Source organism: Quercus lobata, chromosome 6, assembly GCF_001633185.2.
Source record: "Quercus lobata isolate SW786 chromosome 6, ValleyOak3.0 Primary Assembly, whole genome shotgun sequence".
Classification (NCBI taxonomy): Eukaryota; Viridiplantae; Streptophyta; class Magnoliopsida; order Fagales; family Fagaceae; genus Quercus; species Quercus lobata.
In genome coordinates, this window is record NC_044909.1 from 35,947,343 (window position 1) to 35,964,677 (window position 17,335).

General features: G+C 40.5%; 1 protein-coding gene across 2 annotated transcripts; it reads left to right on the forward strand.

The window, feature by feature from the left end:
• The first annotated feature begins 7,997 nt into the window (after positions 1-7,997).
• LOC115993790 (putative UDP-rhamnose:rhamnosyltransferase 1) lies at positions 7,998-11,537 on the forward strand. 2 transcript variants are annotated; one of them, XM_031117762.1, is made up of 2 exons: positions 7,998-9,760; positions 11,194-11,537. In XM_031117762.1, exon 1 carries the CDS (start codon positions 8,340-8,342, stop codon positions 9,744-9,746), a length of 1,407 nt encoding a protein of 468 aa, XP_030973622.1. In that variant the 5' UTR covers positions 7,998-8,339; the 3' UTR covers positions 9,747-9,760; positions 11,194-11,537. The 2 variants fall into 2 exon arrangements, with proteins under 2 accessions (XP_030973622.1, XP_030973621.1); XM_031117761.1 differs by having other exon boundaries at positions 8,248-9,760; positions 11,198-11,537.
• Positions 11,538-17,335: the final 5,798 nt, after the last annotated feature.

The window sequence follows — 17,335 nt, forward strand, 5'->3', positions numbered from 1 at the left end:
GTTGCAAAAGCAAAAAGGCATGGGATAGATGGGTGTGTTGAAGAAACACTTTGTTTGCTTCCTACTTTGACAAATTTTTCCCTAACTAGTGATGCATAGATTGTGTTTTAGAACTAGGATTCCGCCATAGGGCCCATATCATCAGTGTTGGCTGGGGCCTGGGGGTGTATGGCCCAAGTTACCTGGTTGTTAATACAGAACATCATCTCGGATGGTGGTGCACTGGAGTCTTGAGGAATGCCAGTGACGCCAGAAATAAAACAGAACATCATTTCACTGAAAGAGATGCCTGGCTTGATCCTCCATGTCTCTCTCGCCAACCCAGCTAGCATCCATCTAAAAACTTTCTCAACCACATAATGGCATTTTTCTCTATTGCGCGTCTTTTCTTCTGGGAGAGCATATCACGTGTAGTTGAATGAATATGTTATTCTTGGAAGGCTTTTGTTAGCGAAATAATAATGTTTTGGTACTGATATTCCGTTCTTAAATGGTGGGTTCCATTACTTAAATACTTATCGGTCAATTACAAGTGATATGTTACCTTTATCGTATGCCCCCTCAACTTTTGATAACTCTGCTGTACTATTCACTTTGATAGGACGACGGGCCTGACCATGTTCCATCATTCACGTGCATGAATTATTTAGGTGGTCGCAGTCATTCTAGTAACTCTCATCGTAAAGGCTATTTCTAATGGGGGTGTGTAGAAAACCTACAGACCTACTAAATCCGATCTTACCTGATCCAATCCATAGGGTTGGGTTACAAATTTTTTTTATTTTTATTTTTTATAGCGGGTTGGGTTTGGGTCATAAAATTACAAACCTGTCAAACCCAACCCGACCGACCTATATTTAATATATATTATATATTTAATAATTTTTTTTTAAATCAACTGTAAGACACTTTTATATATATATATATATATATTGTGGGCCCGAGAGGTCTGCAACCCAGCCCAAACTCTACCTGGGCCCAGAACCCGTGCCGAGGGGGTATCTTGCCGAGGACGAATGGTCAGTGGCCGACGTGGCGAAGGGAACGGCTGAGGACTTACCCTGTCCTCGGCATTCCGGAGCTGTAATAGAAAGGCCCACACTGCGGTGTAGGCAATCCCCAAACAGCCCCCTCCAGGGGATGTGAACGAAATGGGGCCCATAGGGAAGCAGGGTGTGAAAGTTGGACTAAAGAAAACGCGTCCTTTCTTCAGTAAATGCATCTGCCAATACCCAGAGATGGTTGAAAAGAAAAGACGTTTGGACAGTGTGAACCTTGATCCATGCAACTAATAGAAAGTTAGATGGGACGGCTGACGGGACGGATACAGAGATAAGCTCCCGCCTGACCTACAAGTGGAGGGTCAGGATCAACCAGGCCGGACTATATAATAAAAAGGAAGGTGCACCAAAAAAAGAGGGGGCTGGGACAAAGGGCCAAAAACGAGAGCCTCCCAGCCCACCTCCAGGAGAAGTACTCTAGGGGTGACGATCGTTTAACCTTGTATGAACGCCATGAAAAACCCATCGCCTATCGATCAAGGCCTAGCCTTTCAAACCCACGCTCTACAAATGATATTGTTAGGGCCGTTTTACGTGCGAACCCGACACTGTTACGGTCCGCCACGAATCGTGACCCTACAATTGGCGCCGTCTGTGGGAAAGGCTTGCGTGTTGGCGCAGGTGGTAGGTTGAAACAGTTCCTCTGTTATTTCTAACCGTTGGTTATAGAGTTCAGGTATAAAATCTCACTAGGGGCTACGTTTCTTGACGAGGGGCTTGGCTGAGGAGCTAATTCCCCTAAAAGCTAAAGCTCCTCGTAAAGAACAAACTAGGCGCTTGGTAACGTTAATCGTATAGATAAACTCAAGGGGCTTGGCTGAGTAGCTAACTCTCCTAGAGCTAAAGGCCAGCCAAGGCCCCGTGCAAAGAGAAAACTAGGTTTTTGGACAGAACCAAGGCATTGCATAGTCCTCGGACTCAAGCCTGTGGGAAAACCAACTACCTGGATGTGAAAAACTAGGTTTTGGACAGAACCAAGGCATTGCATAGTCCTCGGACTCAAGCCTGTGGGAAAACCAACTACCTGGATGTGGAAAACTAGGTTTTGGACAGAACCAAGGCATTGCATAGTCCTCGGACTCAAGCCTGTGGGAAAACCAACTACCTGGATGTGGAAAACTAGGTTTTTGGACAGAACCAAGGCATTGCATAGTCCTCGGACTCAAGCCTGTGGGAAAACCAACTACCTGGATGTGGAAAACTAGGTTTTGGACAGAACCAAGGCATTGCATAGTCCTCGGACTTAAGCCTGTGGGAAAACCAACTACCTGGATGAGGAAAACTAAGCACTAAGCGAGATTTAGCTACTCTGCGTGATGGCGAAAATGGTGCTTATATCTTCGCAAAAACAAAGGTTAGAAATGAATCTAAGGCCTCTGTGGGCACAAGTAAATTAGAGTTTGGGGAACATAGTGATAAATGTCTTGCATGCATAGTTATTTGTACATGTTAAAATGAATCAGTGCAGAGTTTATAAGCAAATAGTGCGCATTAACAAGGGCGGATAACGATGTAACCAAAAAAAAAAAAAAAAAAAAAAAAAAAAAAAAAAGAAAGAAAGATAAGACTTCATATATATACATGTTCAAATACTTGAAAACTATCGATAAATTAGGAAGTTTGCGAAAGGGAAAGAGACAAGTTAATCGTTCAAATAGAAACAAATACAAAAGCCCAACCAAGGCTTCTACTTTTCTGCTTGTTTGTCGGTTGCATTTTTAGAGGTGGGATCAGGATCAGCTTCGATGCCTGGAATGACGGTTTCTTCTAAGGAAGACTGAACAGGGCCAACACTGGTACCCTGAGTGACCACAGCAAGGGGAATGGCCTGTGGCAACTGTGCAAGAGCGGCTAGTTCTTCTGTACTGGACACCTGAACGCCCACCTTGGGTTCAGTAACCTCTGTGGGTATCTCAGGATCCACATGTTGCGATATCACCACCACATCTTGAAGTATTCCCTCTTTGGGCGCCTTGCTAGTAGAACCACTGGCTTGTAAGTTTCCCGACGGGGTGACCTCTTCCTCGGGTTGAGCATCCGTGGTCACAGAGCTAGTGGAAGTGGTGTCACGGATGGCCGCCGGGTAGAATACGCTCTCTGCCTTCCACAAATCTGATGAAGCGTCCACTCCAGCTCGCTTCAATGCTTCTTCCCAGACCTGGGAGCAATAAAACCTGCATACTCCAGGAATCTGCGCCTTAAGGGTAGCTTGGGTTTCGGCTACTCCCATGTTATAACCATCGTCCTCGGCCGTATTCTTGGCAGCCTCTGCCTCATTCCTGGCAAACTCGGCCTCCTGCTTTGCCCGTACGGCTTCATCCCGGGCATAGTCTGCCACTCCTTTTTCATGCAAGGCCACGGTCAGTTGCTTATTCAAATCCTCGATTAGGTCTCTGGCTATTCGCAGCTGGTCCTCGGCTTCAATTGCGCGCTTGGTTTGGTCCTTGGCCTGTTTCTGGGCACTATTAAGGCCCGCCGAGACGTTATCCCTCTTGCGAGTAGTCATTATTAAATCATCCTTGACTTTAGCGAGTTCCTTTTCAGAAGCTTCGAGTGTTTTTGAGGTTGTTATGCGCTTCTTACGTTCGTTCTCGGCTGCCTTACTCCTGTCATGCACTTCTTCCTCCATCCTATAGGTTGCCTGGAGAGCCTGTCAAGAAAGATGAACGCGTAGTGAGCGGTAAACCGGTAACAAGGGATGATAAGGTGTTAGGTGGCCAGAAATCTTACCATGCACAAGTATCTCTTGGTGCTGAGAAAAACCTCCTGCATCCTCATTCTCTTCAGCTCGTCCATATCATTAGGAAGTAACATGGTTCTCCTTAATGCGTCCGCCACGTATTCACCCTCGCCGTCTCCAAGGTCCCTCAGGGAGGCCGTTTCCAGTAATGGACCCCCGTGAAGCATTGGGGCAGGGAGCCAGGCGCTCGGTAGGGATTGGGAATCAATTCCTTTCCCCTTGCCTTGAGGGGTTTGAACTGCGGGTCCTTTGCCCTTGCTTTGGGGCCCAAGCTTCAGTTGTTTTGTGCGCGGAGCCTCATCCTTCTCCTTTGAAGGTTGGGATTTTCCCTCGTCCGCGGTGTCCTTGCCCTTGGGGCTCCTCTTTCTCTTAGAATCAGCACCTTCAGGTCTGGGAGACCGAGCTGGTTGGGAGGGGGTGGGAGGTTCGGGGCGGTTGGATTGTGGTTGGGACTTGGTGGAGGATGACCGGGTTTGGATTGTAAGGGGTCGAGGCGGTGGAGGAAGAGCATCGGGTTGTGGTGCCTCCTGGGTATCCTTCCCTGGTTGGGCCTCGAGGAGTAGGAGAAGGGAGGTTAAAGGTATTCTCTTGACTCCCATCTCGGCTTGAGAAGAGGTGCCTATTAACGACAATTCAGCCTTGGACAAGGCTGGGTCACCTAGGTCACCAGGAGGGTCCTCGGATTGGTAGACTAAATCAAAAACCCCGAACCCCTCCTCCGTCAGATCGGGTTCACCTTCGCCCTCGGCTGCTTGATGAGATGAAGATGGGCCCACCAGGGGGATGTTCTTGGGGACAGCTGGCTCCTGGGAGATTAAAAATCCCTTCTCTACTACGGTAATTTTTGGAAGCCAAGGACGGCGGGCACTGATCACGTGCTTTGCGTCCCCAAACGACTTCTGAACTGGAGGGTACCCTAGTATTTTGTGAGCTGCACGGACTTGACCATCACTGTCATTCACAAAAACTGCCGATTGTAAAACGGTCTCCAAATCCGCCCGATTGACTAAATGAAAATGCCGTGTATAGGCACGTACATCTACAAAAACAACAAACATATATGCATGGTTAGTTATCGAAAGACATCAGATTAGAATGGATTAAAGGGTTATCCCTCTTCCATTCCTGAAACCCCACCTGGTTCTCCTTCTACTACGGGGCATGGGTCGCCATCATGCCACTCCCTAGAGACAATAAGGAAATCATTGTTCAGTCCCTTGTTGGAATCAGGAAGGCACTGGATCAACCGAACCCTATCGTCCCTTGACCTCATGTAATAGGTTTTTCCTTTCAATTTCTGGAGGTTATAGCACCAATTTACATCATGGTGGGTCAGTCTTAAACCCATCTTCTCATTTAAAGCGTCCACGCAACCCAAAATCCTAAGAACGTTGCCGGCACACTAGGTAGGGGCTAAACGAAAATGCCTGAGGTAACCCCTTGTCACTGGCCCCATAGGGATTCTCATACCTCCCTCTACAAAGGCGAGGACGGGAATTACAACCGCGCCCGTTCCCCTCTTAATGTGCCATTCCCCCATCTTACAGTGCTCCAGACTTACATTGGGGGGAATCTTATAATCAACGATGAACTTATTCATCGCCTCATCAGTGTCGACCAACTTCCTCAACCTCAATTTAGTCGCCTTTGTCATCTACTAGCACAAACCTAACCCGCGACGGAAAAGAAAGGGAGCCAGAGGGAAATAAACCCAGAAAAAGAAAAAATGCGAGTTAATGAAGGTAGGAAACTTACATAAAGGGAGAGTTACGCTTCGGATGGGCTATATGTGCTTGAGATAAACTTGAACTTGGGCGGAAGTTCAGATGAACCCTGGATACACGCGCTAAAACTCTTAAGTATATAACTAGAGAGACGAATCCATCTTCAGAATATCTTTTATACTTTCTAGGGTAAACTGCACGCCCATTTTCCCGCCTAAAGAGGCCAGGAAATCATCACCGTTTGATTTTTATCACACCGTTGAACGTGGGAAGCACCAAGCCGCCCGCATTTAATGAGGCCACGTTTTGCCTTCCAAACGGCTCTGGGGACGTGTCTAGGGCAGGTGAAAAACCTCGGGAATCGATAGATGACGAGGATTGATAGGCATTAGCAGATCCCTGGTGTCATCAAAACCCACCTATCCGTCCGAGGGAACGGATAGCAGGATTTTGAGGGGCTATTGTGGGCTCGAGAGGTTTGCAACCCAGCCCAAACTCTACCTGGGCCCAGAACCCGTGTCGAGGGGGTATCTTGCCGAGGACGAATGGTCAGTGGCCGACGTGGCGAAGGGAACGGCTGAGGACTTACCTTGTCCTCGGCATTCCGGAGCTGTAATAGAAAGGCCCACACTGCGGTGTAGGCAATCCCCAAGCAGCCCCCTCCAGGGGATGTGAACGAAATGGGGCCCATAGGGAAGCAGGGTGTGAAAGTTGGACTAAAGAAAACGCGTCCTTTCTTCAGTAAATGCACCTGCCAATACCCAGAGATGGTTGAAAAGAAAAGACGTTTAGACAGTGTGAACCTTGATCTATGCAACTAATAGAAAGTTAGATGGGACGGCTGACGGGACGGATATAGAGATAAGCTCCCGCCTGACCTACAAGTGGAGGGTCAGGATCAACCAGGCCGGACTATATAATAAAAAGGAAGGTGCACCAAAAAGAGGGCTGGGAAAAATGGCCAAAAACGAGAGCCTCCCAGCCCACCTCCAGGAGAAGTACTCTAGGGGTGACGATCGTTTAACCTTGTATGAACGCCATGAAAAACCCATCGCCTATCGATCAAGGCCTAGCCTTTCAAACCCACGCTCTATAAATGATATTGTTAGGGCCGTTTTACGTGCGAACCCGACACTGTTACGGTCCGCCACGAATTGTGACCCTACATATATATATATATTTAAATATATATTATATATTTAATAATTTAAAAAAAAACCAGCTGTAGAGCATTTTCTCGGTTCCTCCTACTAATACTAATTTAATATATATATATAATATTATATAATTAATAAATTTTTTAAAATAACCAGTTCTTCCTATCCTATATAAAAGCCAATTAGTTCACACAAATCCTAATAAATTACTATTGTTGTTTAGTCATTAGTGTTGTTTGCCTTTAAGGAGTTACATTGATACTAATCTTTAGGTTTTTTTAATATATTAATATTAATATTTTTTTTCTACTCAATTTAATAATAATAATAATAATAATAATAATAATAATAATAATAATAATAATAATAATAATAATAATAATTTGTCAAACCCATGGGTTTAACCCGACCCAACCCGATCCATGTGGGTTGGGTTGGGTTGGACTTATGTGATGGGTTGGGTTGGGTTGGGTTGAATTTTTTTTGACTCATCATGGTGGGTTAGGTTAAAAAATCCTCTCAACCCGACTCATGCACACCCCTAATTTCTATTTACAAAAAGATCTCAATTTGACCTTGCAAGTAATGGCGAGAACAGAAGTTACCTTTGTGAGAAATAGCTAGTGTTGTTCAGAAAGACCTTTAAGCTGCCAACAATAGAGATCAAAACTAACTGATACATGCCCGATGTTAATACGCTTCGCATCGTCATTTTCTCATGCTATAGCTGTTGAGAATAACTTATTTTCTATAGTTTATTTGCATAATGTGAGACAAAGAGTTTAAAACTAATTTATTTTCAAAAAGTTAAAAGTTAAATTATCCAAAATAAAGCTGTGATAAAAAGCAACAAATTAATAACCCTCCTCGAAATATTGATTGCCTACCTAAAGTTCCTCCAGATCTGGCTCGTTGAATAAATTTTGTGATGTTCGTTAATTGTTATGCATTTATGCCTACCTAAACTTCCTCCACCGACAATCCTTACCATGCGTCGGGTCCCATACCTTAAAGAAGCCTTGTGGTGGACTACAAGAAAGGGCTATACATATCGTCTGGGTTGTGATCTGTTGACTGTTTGAAGTTACTAGTATCGAAGGGAAGTTGCCATGGAAGTTAATACAAAATCAATTAAATCTGATTTTCACCATGTTAAAGAAATACCAAACTCTATTTGATACACGGATGAATTCATCTGTTGTCTAATTTTATTCGACACTGAATAGATACTAATTTTATTATTATGCATTAATTTAATTTTAATCTTAACATAATCCTTAATCTTGATTCTTGAATGACGATTTTTTTTCTTACTTCCACCCCCCAAAACACACACATGTTGTGATTATTGTCCAACAAGGCCTGCTATCTACATGGAGCGTTCCTAAAGCATTTTTAGGTATGTGCTATTGGATATTGTCGACATCCACTTGTGTGTTTGCCTCAGTGGCCAATAATGACTACAAAAAGCCCAAAATCAGGGCACATCATACTTTTGCCCTACAGCAGCAATAATTATGCCATCGAAAAAGTAATAAAACCAACCCACAGTGTATGGGACGATTATGCCATTTTTATTCTTCTAGTTTTTTCTATCTTAGCAGAGCATCAAAAGTGAGAAGATAAACTGAGAAGTCAGAAGACCATTACCAATCCCATGAACTCTATGGCTGAGCGTAAGAAGCTTCACATAGCCATGTTTCCATGGTTAGCCTTCGGTCACATAATCCCATTTTTAGAGCTCAGCAAGCTCATTGCTCAAAAGGGTCATCGTATTTCATTCATATCCACACCAAGAAACATCGATCGCCTCCCAAGTATACCTCCACATTTAACCCCCTCGATAACTTTAGTGAAACTTCCCTTACCTCGTGTAGAGAACTTGCCAGAAAACGCAGAGGCTACCATGGACGTACCACACCACATAATCCCCTACCTTAAGCTAGCCCACGATGGTCTCGAAGAGCCTTTGTCTCACTTTTTGGAATCTTCAGCTCCTGATTGGATTATTCACGACTTTGCCCCTCACTGGTTACCACCAATCGCTACTAAGCTAGGCATCTCCCGGGTCTTCTTCAGTATTTTCAAGGCATCAACAATATGTTTATTCGGACCAACAAATCAAGACGCTCATGATCCACCGACGGAGCTCCAGCACTTACTGGTCCCTCCCAAATGGGTTTCTTTCCCAACCAAAATAGTGTTTCGGTTGTATGAGGCGAAGAAAATCTTCGAATCCTTTGAAGAAAATTCTTCCCGTGTTTCTGACTCATTTCGTTTAATGACCGCGTTATCAGGCACCAAAGCCTTGGCTGTCAAAACTTGCATGGAGATCGAAAATGAATGGGTGAAGCTCCTTGGAGAGCTTCATGACATTCCTGTAATTCCTGTGGGCTTATTGCCAACCTCGGCCCAAGAGAGCAGTGACAGTGAAGGTAATAGCACTTGGAATTCAATTGTTGAGTGGTTAGACAAGCAAGAGAAAGGGTCAGTGGTTTACATAGCACTCGGAAGTGAAGTTCGACCTAGTCAAGAAGATCTCACTGAGTTGGCACTTGGGCTAGAGCAATCAGGGTTGCCATTCTTTTGGGCTCTAAGGAAGCAAAGTGACTCGGCCAGTGGGGACTCGGTTCAGCTACCTGAAGGGTTCGAGGAAAGAGCAAAAGGTCGGGGGGTTGTTTGGACAAGTTGGGCACCTCAGTTAAGAATATTAGCTCACGAGTCGGTTGGGGGATTCTTGACTCACTGTGGTTGGAGTTCAGTTGCAGAGGCTTTACAATTCGGACGTGCACTTATTATGTTGCCCTTCTTGGTGGACCAAGGGCCAATCGCAAAGTTTTTAGGAGAGAAGCTGGTAGGAGTTGAAGTTCCTAGAAATGAGGAAGATGGGTCCTTTACCAGGGACTCCATAGCTGAGACACTAACGTTGGTTATGAAGGAAGAGGAGGGAAAGACTTACCGGGACAAAGCTAAGGAAATGACTACCATATTTGGAGACACGGACCTACAGTATCGATATGTAGACAAATTTATTGAATTTCTTGAACGACATGCAAAAATGTGAAAAAGAAAGAAAGGGTAATGATACTCTAACTTCCTCAATTTTTTTTAATTATTTTATTTTTTTTATACATCTAGTTTTTTATTTTTCAAAATGTGGACTTTTTTTTTTTTTTTTTTTTTTTTGTATTAATATTGTGGTAGGGGTGTTTAGGGTATGGTGCGTTTTTGGGTAATTTTTAGTACCACATTTTGTAGTGAGTTAGCTAAAACTATAATTGCATCATATCTCATTTTTGTGGTCATATGTGCAGTGCAGTGCGGTGTTGTGTGATTTAGAGTTTAGCCAAAATCATAACCGCACCGCACTTCATTTTTGAATTCACATATGTGGTGCAGTGTATAAGATGCATTTTGAAGTCAACATATTTTTCAAATTTTTGGCTTTCTTGCCTAGCCTAAAACTGATTTTTTTTTTTGTCAAGTTTTAAACTATTAAGCTGTCTGACTTTTCTAATTAATGCTTGCTATGATTATTAAACTTTTTTTTTTTTAAAAAAAAAACTAGGGTTATTAAATTATTAATAATATATTTAATATTAAAAAAATAAATATTAATATATAGAGAGGGTGCGATTTGTGCGGTTTTATTATTATAAAACAACAAATTGCACTGCGCTTTGCAGTGCGGTGCACTATTACTTGTGGTGCGGTGTAGTTATGCTATTTTGCGAGCGGTTATGGTGTGGTTTTTATAGTTTGTGTAGTTTGGTAAACACTCCTAATTGTAGGTATTGATGTAAAGTAGGAAAGATTAACAAATGCTTTAAAGATATTAGTTTAGAAAATATTATTTGGAATTTTTTTCATAGGAAAAGAAAAAATAATTAATTTTTTTGGTAAAATTTCGTTAACATATCATGAGATTTGAATTAATGTCAATCAGGTTCAAGATTTTTCAAAACTTATTCGATTAGTTATTTTTCTCTATTAAAAAAAAAAAAAATTTGACCTAGTTGAGATTAGTCCAAACCTTAGGATATGTGAATAGAATTCACCAAAGTTTTTTGTAACAATCGTCTTAAGGAAACTTTTCATGTAAAATAATGGATGCTAAAACCTAACACTCATAAGAGGATATTTTTCTATAAAAAAAAAAAAAAAATTGATAGAGAAATTAAAGAGGAAGAAATAAATGAAGGATTGCGAGTGAGAGTGGAAGAGAGAAAAAGATAAAAGACTTACCAATGAACAATAGAGACGGCAATTGTGGTTGTGTCATGTGTGGGCTAGGAGAGGTGATGGCGACTTGATTGGGCTATATATGGCTAGGAGTAGAGACAACGGTATGTATGAGCTATGTCAATGTGGGGTTGAGAGGCGTAAAACAATTTATGCCTTGTTGTTTTCATGTAAAACTGAAATTATTAGATCAGTTTCAATTCATTAACGCAAAAATTAGGAAAACGTCTTTTCGGAAAAACGTATTAACAACCATATTTGATATGCAGACAGATTTGTGGAGTTTCTTGAACACCACCACAGCCTCTGAGCCTCTCCATCAATAATTAAAAGGTGAAAAAGGAAGTAAAATCTCGCCAAAAGTTGCTCTCTCTTTTCAACCGTATTGAGATTTTTTCTTTTTTTTTTACAAAATGTTTGGAGCATCGTTGTTCCTTTAGGGTTGTGATTGTTTTTAGTTTTAACTTCTAAACTGTATCTACAGTTTCTAAATCATGTGTAAAGTGTGGACATTTTTGAAACATGTGTATACTTAATTAGCTTTGAAAAATTGTGAACATTGTGTGAAGTAGTGTAGTTCAGGAAGTGTGAAACAATAAATTTTCCTTTATAAAAGTGTTACCAATGACAACTTCCACTTCATTTTGGCAGATATTATTGTTTGGTTAATTGGTACATATGGTGGTTTTGGGCTGATGTTCTCTTGTGGGTAGGATAAGCTCAAACGCTCTATTAGGCTGCATTTGTTTCAATATAAGATATTTTATGATGGAAAATATTTTTCAACCTCAAGGAAAATTTATTACACACAAGGATGGCAATGGGACAGGGTGGGGCCAAAGGATGGGCTCTTTGTCCCGGTCCTGCATGATTTTATCTTGCCCCATCCCCACCCCTTAGGGCCCCGCGAAGCCCTGTCCCATCCCGTAAAACTCAACTTTTTGTAAATTTGCCCTACAAGTAGTACAATTTTTCTAATATAACCTATTTCATTTAGAAAAATATACTTGAAATTACAACTAAATTTATCCCATCAAATCAAATCAATTTTTAGAAAAAATTGAATTATATCCAAGTGTTTAACAAGACAATCACAAAAAAAAAAAAAAAAAAACTCATAGTATAACACATAACAAAATAAAGACAAAGAATTACATTAGGTAGAATAAAATAAGCTAATATTGATATGTTTTTTTAAATAGTAGGGTTTTAGGGTATGAAAAATTTACAATTATAACCCTTAACAACGCGGTGCGGGGCGAGGCGGGGATGGGGACAGGGACGAGCGGGACGGGGTGGGTCTAAAAAGTCTAAACCCATCTTTGTCTCGCCCTGTGGTGCGGGGTTAAAATCTTGCCCTATCCTTACCCTACCACCTTTGTGGGGTGGGAAAAACCTATGCGGGGCAAAGCGGGGAAGGGCGGGTTAAGCTGGGCGGGGCAAAATTGCCATCCCTAATTACATAGAAAGGGAGGTGAAAGGGATCCGACCACAAATATGAATAGTGTATTGTGGACTATAATTTTTTTTTTTTGGCTGAATTATCAAACTCATAATTAATTTTCTTAAAAAAAAGTGCATCCACCACGCTAGGATGTGGGCTGAGGAAATAATAATTTTGGGATCCGATAAATGCCACTTGCAATAACGTAAAACTAGTGACAACTTTTGGTCTCTAACAACAGTAATTATGGAAAAATGTTAGTATTACAATTTTTGCCATAATTTGTACATGTAACAAGTTATGAGTAGTGGAGTAGTGGAGAAAAAGTGATGGATCCACAACTCTACTACTCAAAACTCACTATGTGAATAAGTTGTGGCAAAGTTGTAAGTTGTGGAGTAAAAGTAATGGGTCCACCACTACTCATAACTCGCTATGTGAATAAGTTGCGACAAAGTTGTAGCAAAAATTGCGATCTTAACATTACTCATAACTAGTCACTAACTTATGCAATGCGCGGAATAGCTGAATAATTTTTTTAAAATTTTACTTCGTTTAAAGTTATGATCACTTGGAAAAAAGAAAAAGAAAATATACATAAGAGATTACTACTACTAACAAAGCAAACCTATTTTTTCCTTCAATATATCTTAAAGCAACCACATTAGTGGTTGCAAAAATTTGCAAAATACAAAAAGTGCTTAATTTTACACATTTTAACACAAAAAACACTCACATTAGTACTTGTAAAAATGTGCAAATATACAAAACTACTTTGCAATTGAATAGTAACCGTGCATATATGCACGGTTACTGTTCATGTGCAAATGATTTTTTTATTCTTTTTTTCTCTCTTCCCGTCAAGTTGCTCTCTCATCTGGCTTCTTCTCACAACAAAGAAAGAAAAAGGTGGGTGGGGCCATGTGGGTAGTGGTTTGTTTGATATAATAAAAAATTAAAGAAATATTATTATTTAAATAAAATAGATGATAGAATAGATAAACTAATGTGGGTGTTTTGTAATAGTGGATATGTAAAATAGAAAATATATGTTTTTCTTGCAAAATAGTTAAAAATTTTGCACAAACGGGTGCAGTTGCTCTTATGCTTGCAAATACTTGAATTAACTGGTTAATAATAAAGAAAATATATACGGTGACAGAGACGGATTTACATGTGGGCTGGAATAACCAAAGACTTGTCCCTGAAATTTGTATTTCCCCCTCAAAATACTTTTCAAACTGACCCATGAAATCAAAACAGAAAACTAATTTGACCATTCCTGCATTCCATTTCTCCAAGAAAAACAAAAATCTTAAGACTATCCCTTAGACAATTCACAAAACCGGATAACAAAAAAACCTTTAGATGGTCTCATGGATTCCTCTTCCTTCTTTGATCTGATCTTTTCTCCTCCTCTCTTTTTCTCTACGTTGGGGTGCGTGACTAGTGAGGTTGGACAATTCAACTATAGATTTTTTTTTTTGTGTGTGTGTGTGTGTGTGTGTGTGTGAGAGAGAGAGAGAGAGAGAGAGAGAGAGAAAGAAGAACCTTATCTTAGAACTTAGAACGAGGGGACAGATTAACATGTAGTTATTAATATTGGTTAATGTGTTATGGACAGTTCAGGACACACCTAAGTTATTAAATATAAAATATCATTTATATATGACTCTTGCAAAATTAAAGGAAAACGTTGCTATAATTAGTATTAGAAAAGTTTTCAGTTCTCTTTACAATCGTATCTTTAAATCCATAATAAATTCCTATAATTTTTTTATTATAATAATTTGATAGTTATAACAAAAAGAAGGGGGGATTTTAACCGATATGTCTTTGTAGAAAATACTAGAAATTGTCAATTGAGCTACAAAAGTATTGATTATAAATCTCTATAATTAAAATGATTTTTATTTGATGCATAGATTATGGGAAAGTCAATTACAATGTCCAATTTATTTACCAAAAAAATATATATACAAATTATTTTTGAGTACCATTACTGATAATGCAACTTTGCCAACCTATACTATTGACATATCAATTTCTAAAAATTTTCAAACAAAGAATTTTTTTGACCCCCCAAGTTCAAATCCTGGTTCCTTTCCTGAACAGTGAGACATGGACCTTATCCACCCACCCTAAAAGTTCTTATTTAGGAATCTCAAAAAAATGAATAAAATGTAGGGAATACTCAAAATTTATAAAGTGGCAGATAAACTATATCAATGGATATACCAACACAGAATCACACTAAACATTCCATGTCTCAAGCATAGCAAGTTCATCATTGTGTTGTTCAATCAAATTAGCAAAATGCAAAAATGCCATTTGTCTTTCCTAAATATTTATTTGAATTAAAAAATAAAATCAATCTTGAAATTTGTAGACAATTACGTTTTCCTTCTACATCAAATTAAAAGTGATAAGAAGTACAATAAGGAATGGTTAAAAGTGATAAGAAGTTCCTGCTACATTGGTTGGAATTTCAAACAATACTATTTGGTAAATTTCAATTTTGAGTGAGACTTTTTGTCAAACACCGTGGTGTACATGTTCTAAATGGGAATGAAAAGAGCATGAGTACACCAAAAAAAGAAAAAAAGAAAAAAGGCACCTAAACTAAGCATACTACAATGGAACATTGACAGAAGTGAAGAAAAAACTTCAAAATGATCCGTAACAAAAATTGAACTGGTTTCAAATTTCACTGTACCATTTAGTTTGGGTTGACCATGCAACATCTTGCTAAAAAGGAAAATCTTTTTGCTTTCCAAAAGCAATTAAACGTCTTCAGAAAATAATGGTGGAAAAAGGGGGGAAATCTTTTTCAAAATACACTATCATATACAGCAAATTTAATCAAACAATTATTAACAGCAACATAAATCTATAATATAAAGAGGAAAGAAAACCTTTAATTTGCTGTGCGATTGTTGGTCATGGAGGACTCATACAAATCGTGCCCTGATTGGTCTTCTTTGAGTAAAGCAACATGGATTTTACTATCAAGAATTTTGGCTTCTTCATGGTCGACTGTACCAGGTAAGGACCAAGGGTTTATTGGGGAGAGAGAAAGAGTCTATCGGGTACAATGTAAAAACTTAACCAAGAAGTCTAAGTAATAAAAAAAATAGTACTGACATGTAAAATTGTGAAGCCTTAATAGTTTAGTGCAATGACCACTTCACAAGTATAAGTATTTGTGGAGTGTAGGGGTAAAAGTCGGTGTTCAAGTCTTTAAAATGGAGTTTTCACACACATATACACTTAGATTAGATTAGAGTAGAACTTCTATCTTTTTTTTTTTTTGAGAAAGAGGTAAGTAAATTTTATTGATCTAAATCCGACCGGAATACATCATCCAAGTCATTGGGTAGCTCTTCTACCCATACATCAGTATCTGCAGATAAAACTGCTCTTCTAGCTAAGGCATGTGCTAGTTTATTACCCTCTCTACGTACATGGACAAAAGAACAATATGCTAAAGCTGAGCTGAAACATTGAATCTCTTCAATAATATGCCCAAACAGAGTACGGCTAGGACCACCTGCATTGATAGCTCGAATTACCCGCTGGCAGTCACCTTCAAAACACGCTTGGGGGAGCAACAGTTCTTTCACCAAGATCACGGCCCTGCAAGCCGCAAGAGCTTCAGCATGCTCCACAGACTGGGGTTTTGGAATCCTCTGACTCAGCGCTCCCATAACGTTACCAGAGCTGTCCCGAACCACCACCCCAATACCAGCAAGCTCACTATTTTCAAAAAAAGCCGCATCAAAGTTTGCTTTATACTCACCCTCTGCTGGCGGTAACCACCTGACACGGGGAGCATGGCGCACTGGATTCAAAGGATGCTGATGAACCTCGAAGAACTCCACCACCAACTCTTTTGCCCGGCGATAAACCTCCTGGATGGGCCACGTGGGTTGACGTTCCCGCAGCTTATTCCTACGCTGCCACAGGCTCCAGGCAACAGTTGAGAAGAGAGCGACAAAGAAAACAGAGCCTTGCTCAAAAACAGAGACAAGAAGATCCACAAAACTCCTATGGGCTTTCCGATACAGCTCTGAAAATCTAGGATCAGATTTCCAGACTGCCTTGGCTTGATCGCACAACCAAAGAGCATGCAAGAGTGTTTCCTGGTAATCCTCGCACAAGGAGCAAGTCACGTCCACAGGAATCTTCCTTCGGACAAGATTCTGTTTTGTGGGAAGAGAGTCCTTTGCCGCGCGCCATATGAAATGCTTGATCCTTTGTGGCGCATGAATTTTCCAGATGCGCTTCCACAGTGATGAACACGCCCCTCCCGACGAAGAAGGAAGTCCATTGGTAACTTCCGCCGCCATCATTCTGTATGCAGATTTTACCGAGTATTCTCCATCCGGAGATAATGGCCAAACCAGCGTATCCTCAGTATTCACCGCACTAACATGAATCCTCATGATCTTCTCTGCTTCCCAAGGGTAGAAAGTGTGTTGAATCAGCCCCGGATCCCATATTTTTGAGTTGGGATAAAATAAGTCACACACCTTCTCAACCCTTGCACCATTCCTAGGTGAGACTACTCTGCTCAGTCCTCCATCCGGCAACCAATTATGACTCCAAATATCTATCAACCGACCATCACCAACTCTCCACACCGCCCCCTTATTTATAATATCCCTGGATTGTAAGATGCTTCTCCATGCATATGAGCATTTCGAAGGTATTTTGGCCTCCAAAATATTTCCAGTTGGGAAATATTTAGAGCTAAAAACTCTAAATAGTAGTGATTCCCTATTGTTCAAAAATCTCCAGACCTGCTTAGCAAGCATTGCCTTATTAAAATCTTGGATATCCCTAAAGCCCATACCCCCAATAGATTTGGAAGAACACAGCGTACTCCACTTCACCCAATGTAATTTTTTCTTCTCACCATTCCCCCACCAGAATTTACGAATCATCATTTCGATATCTTTGCATAA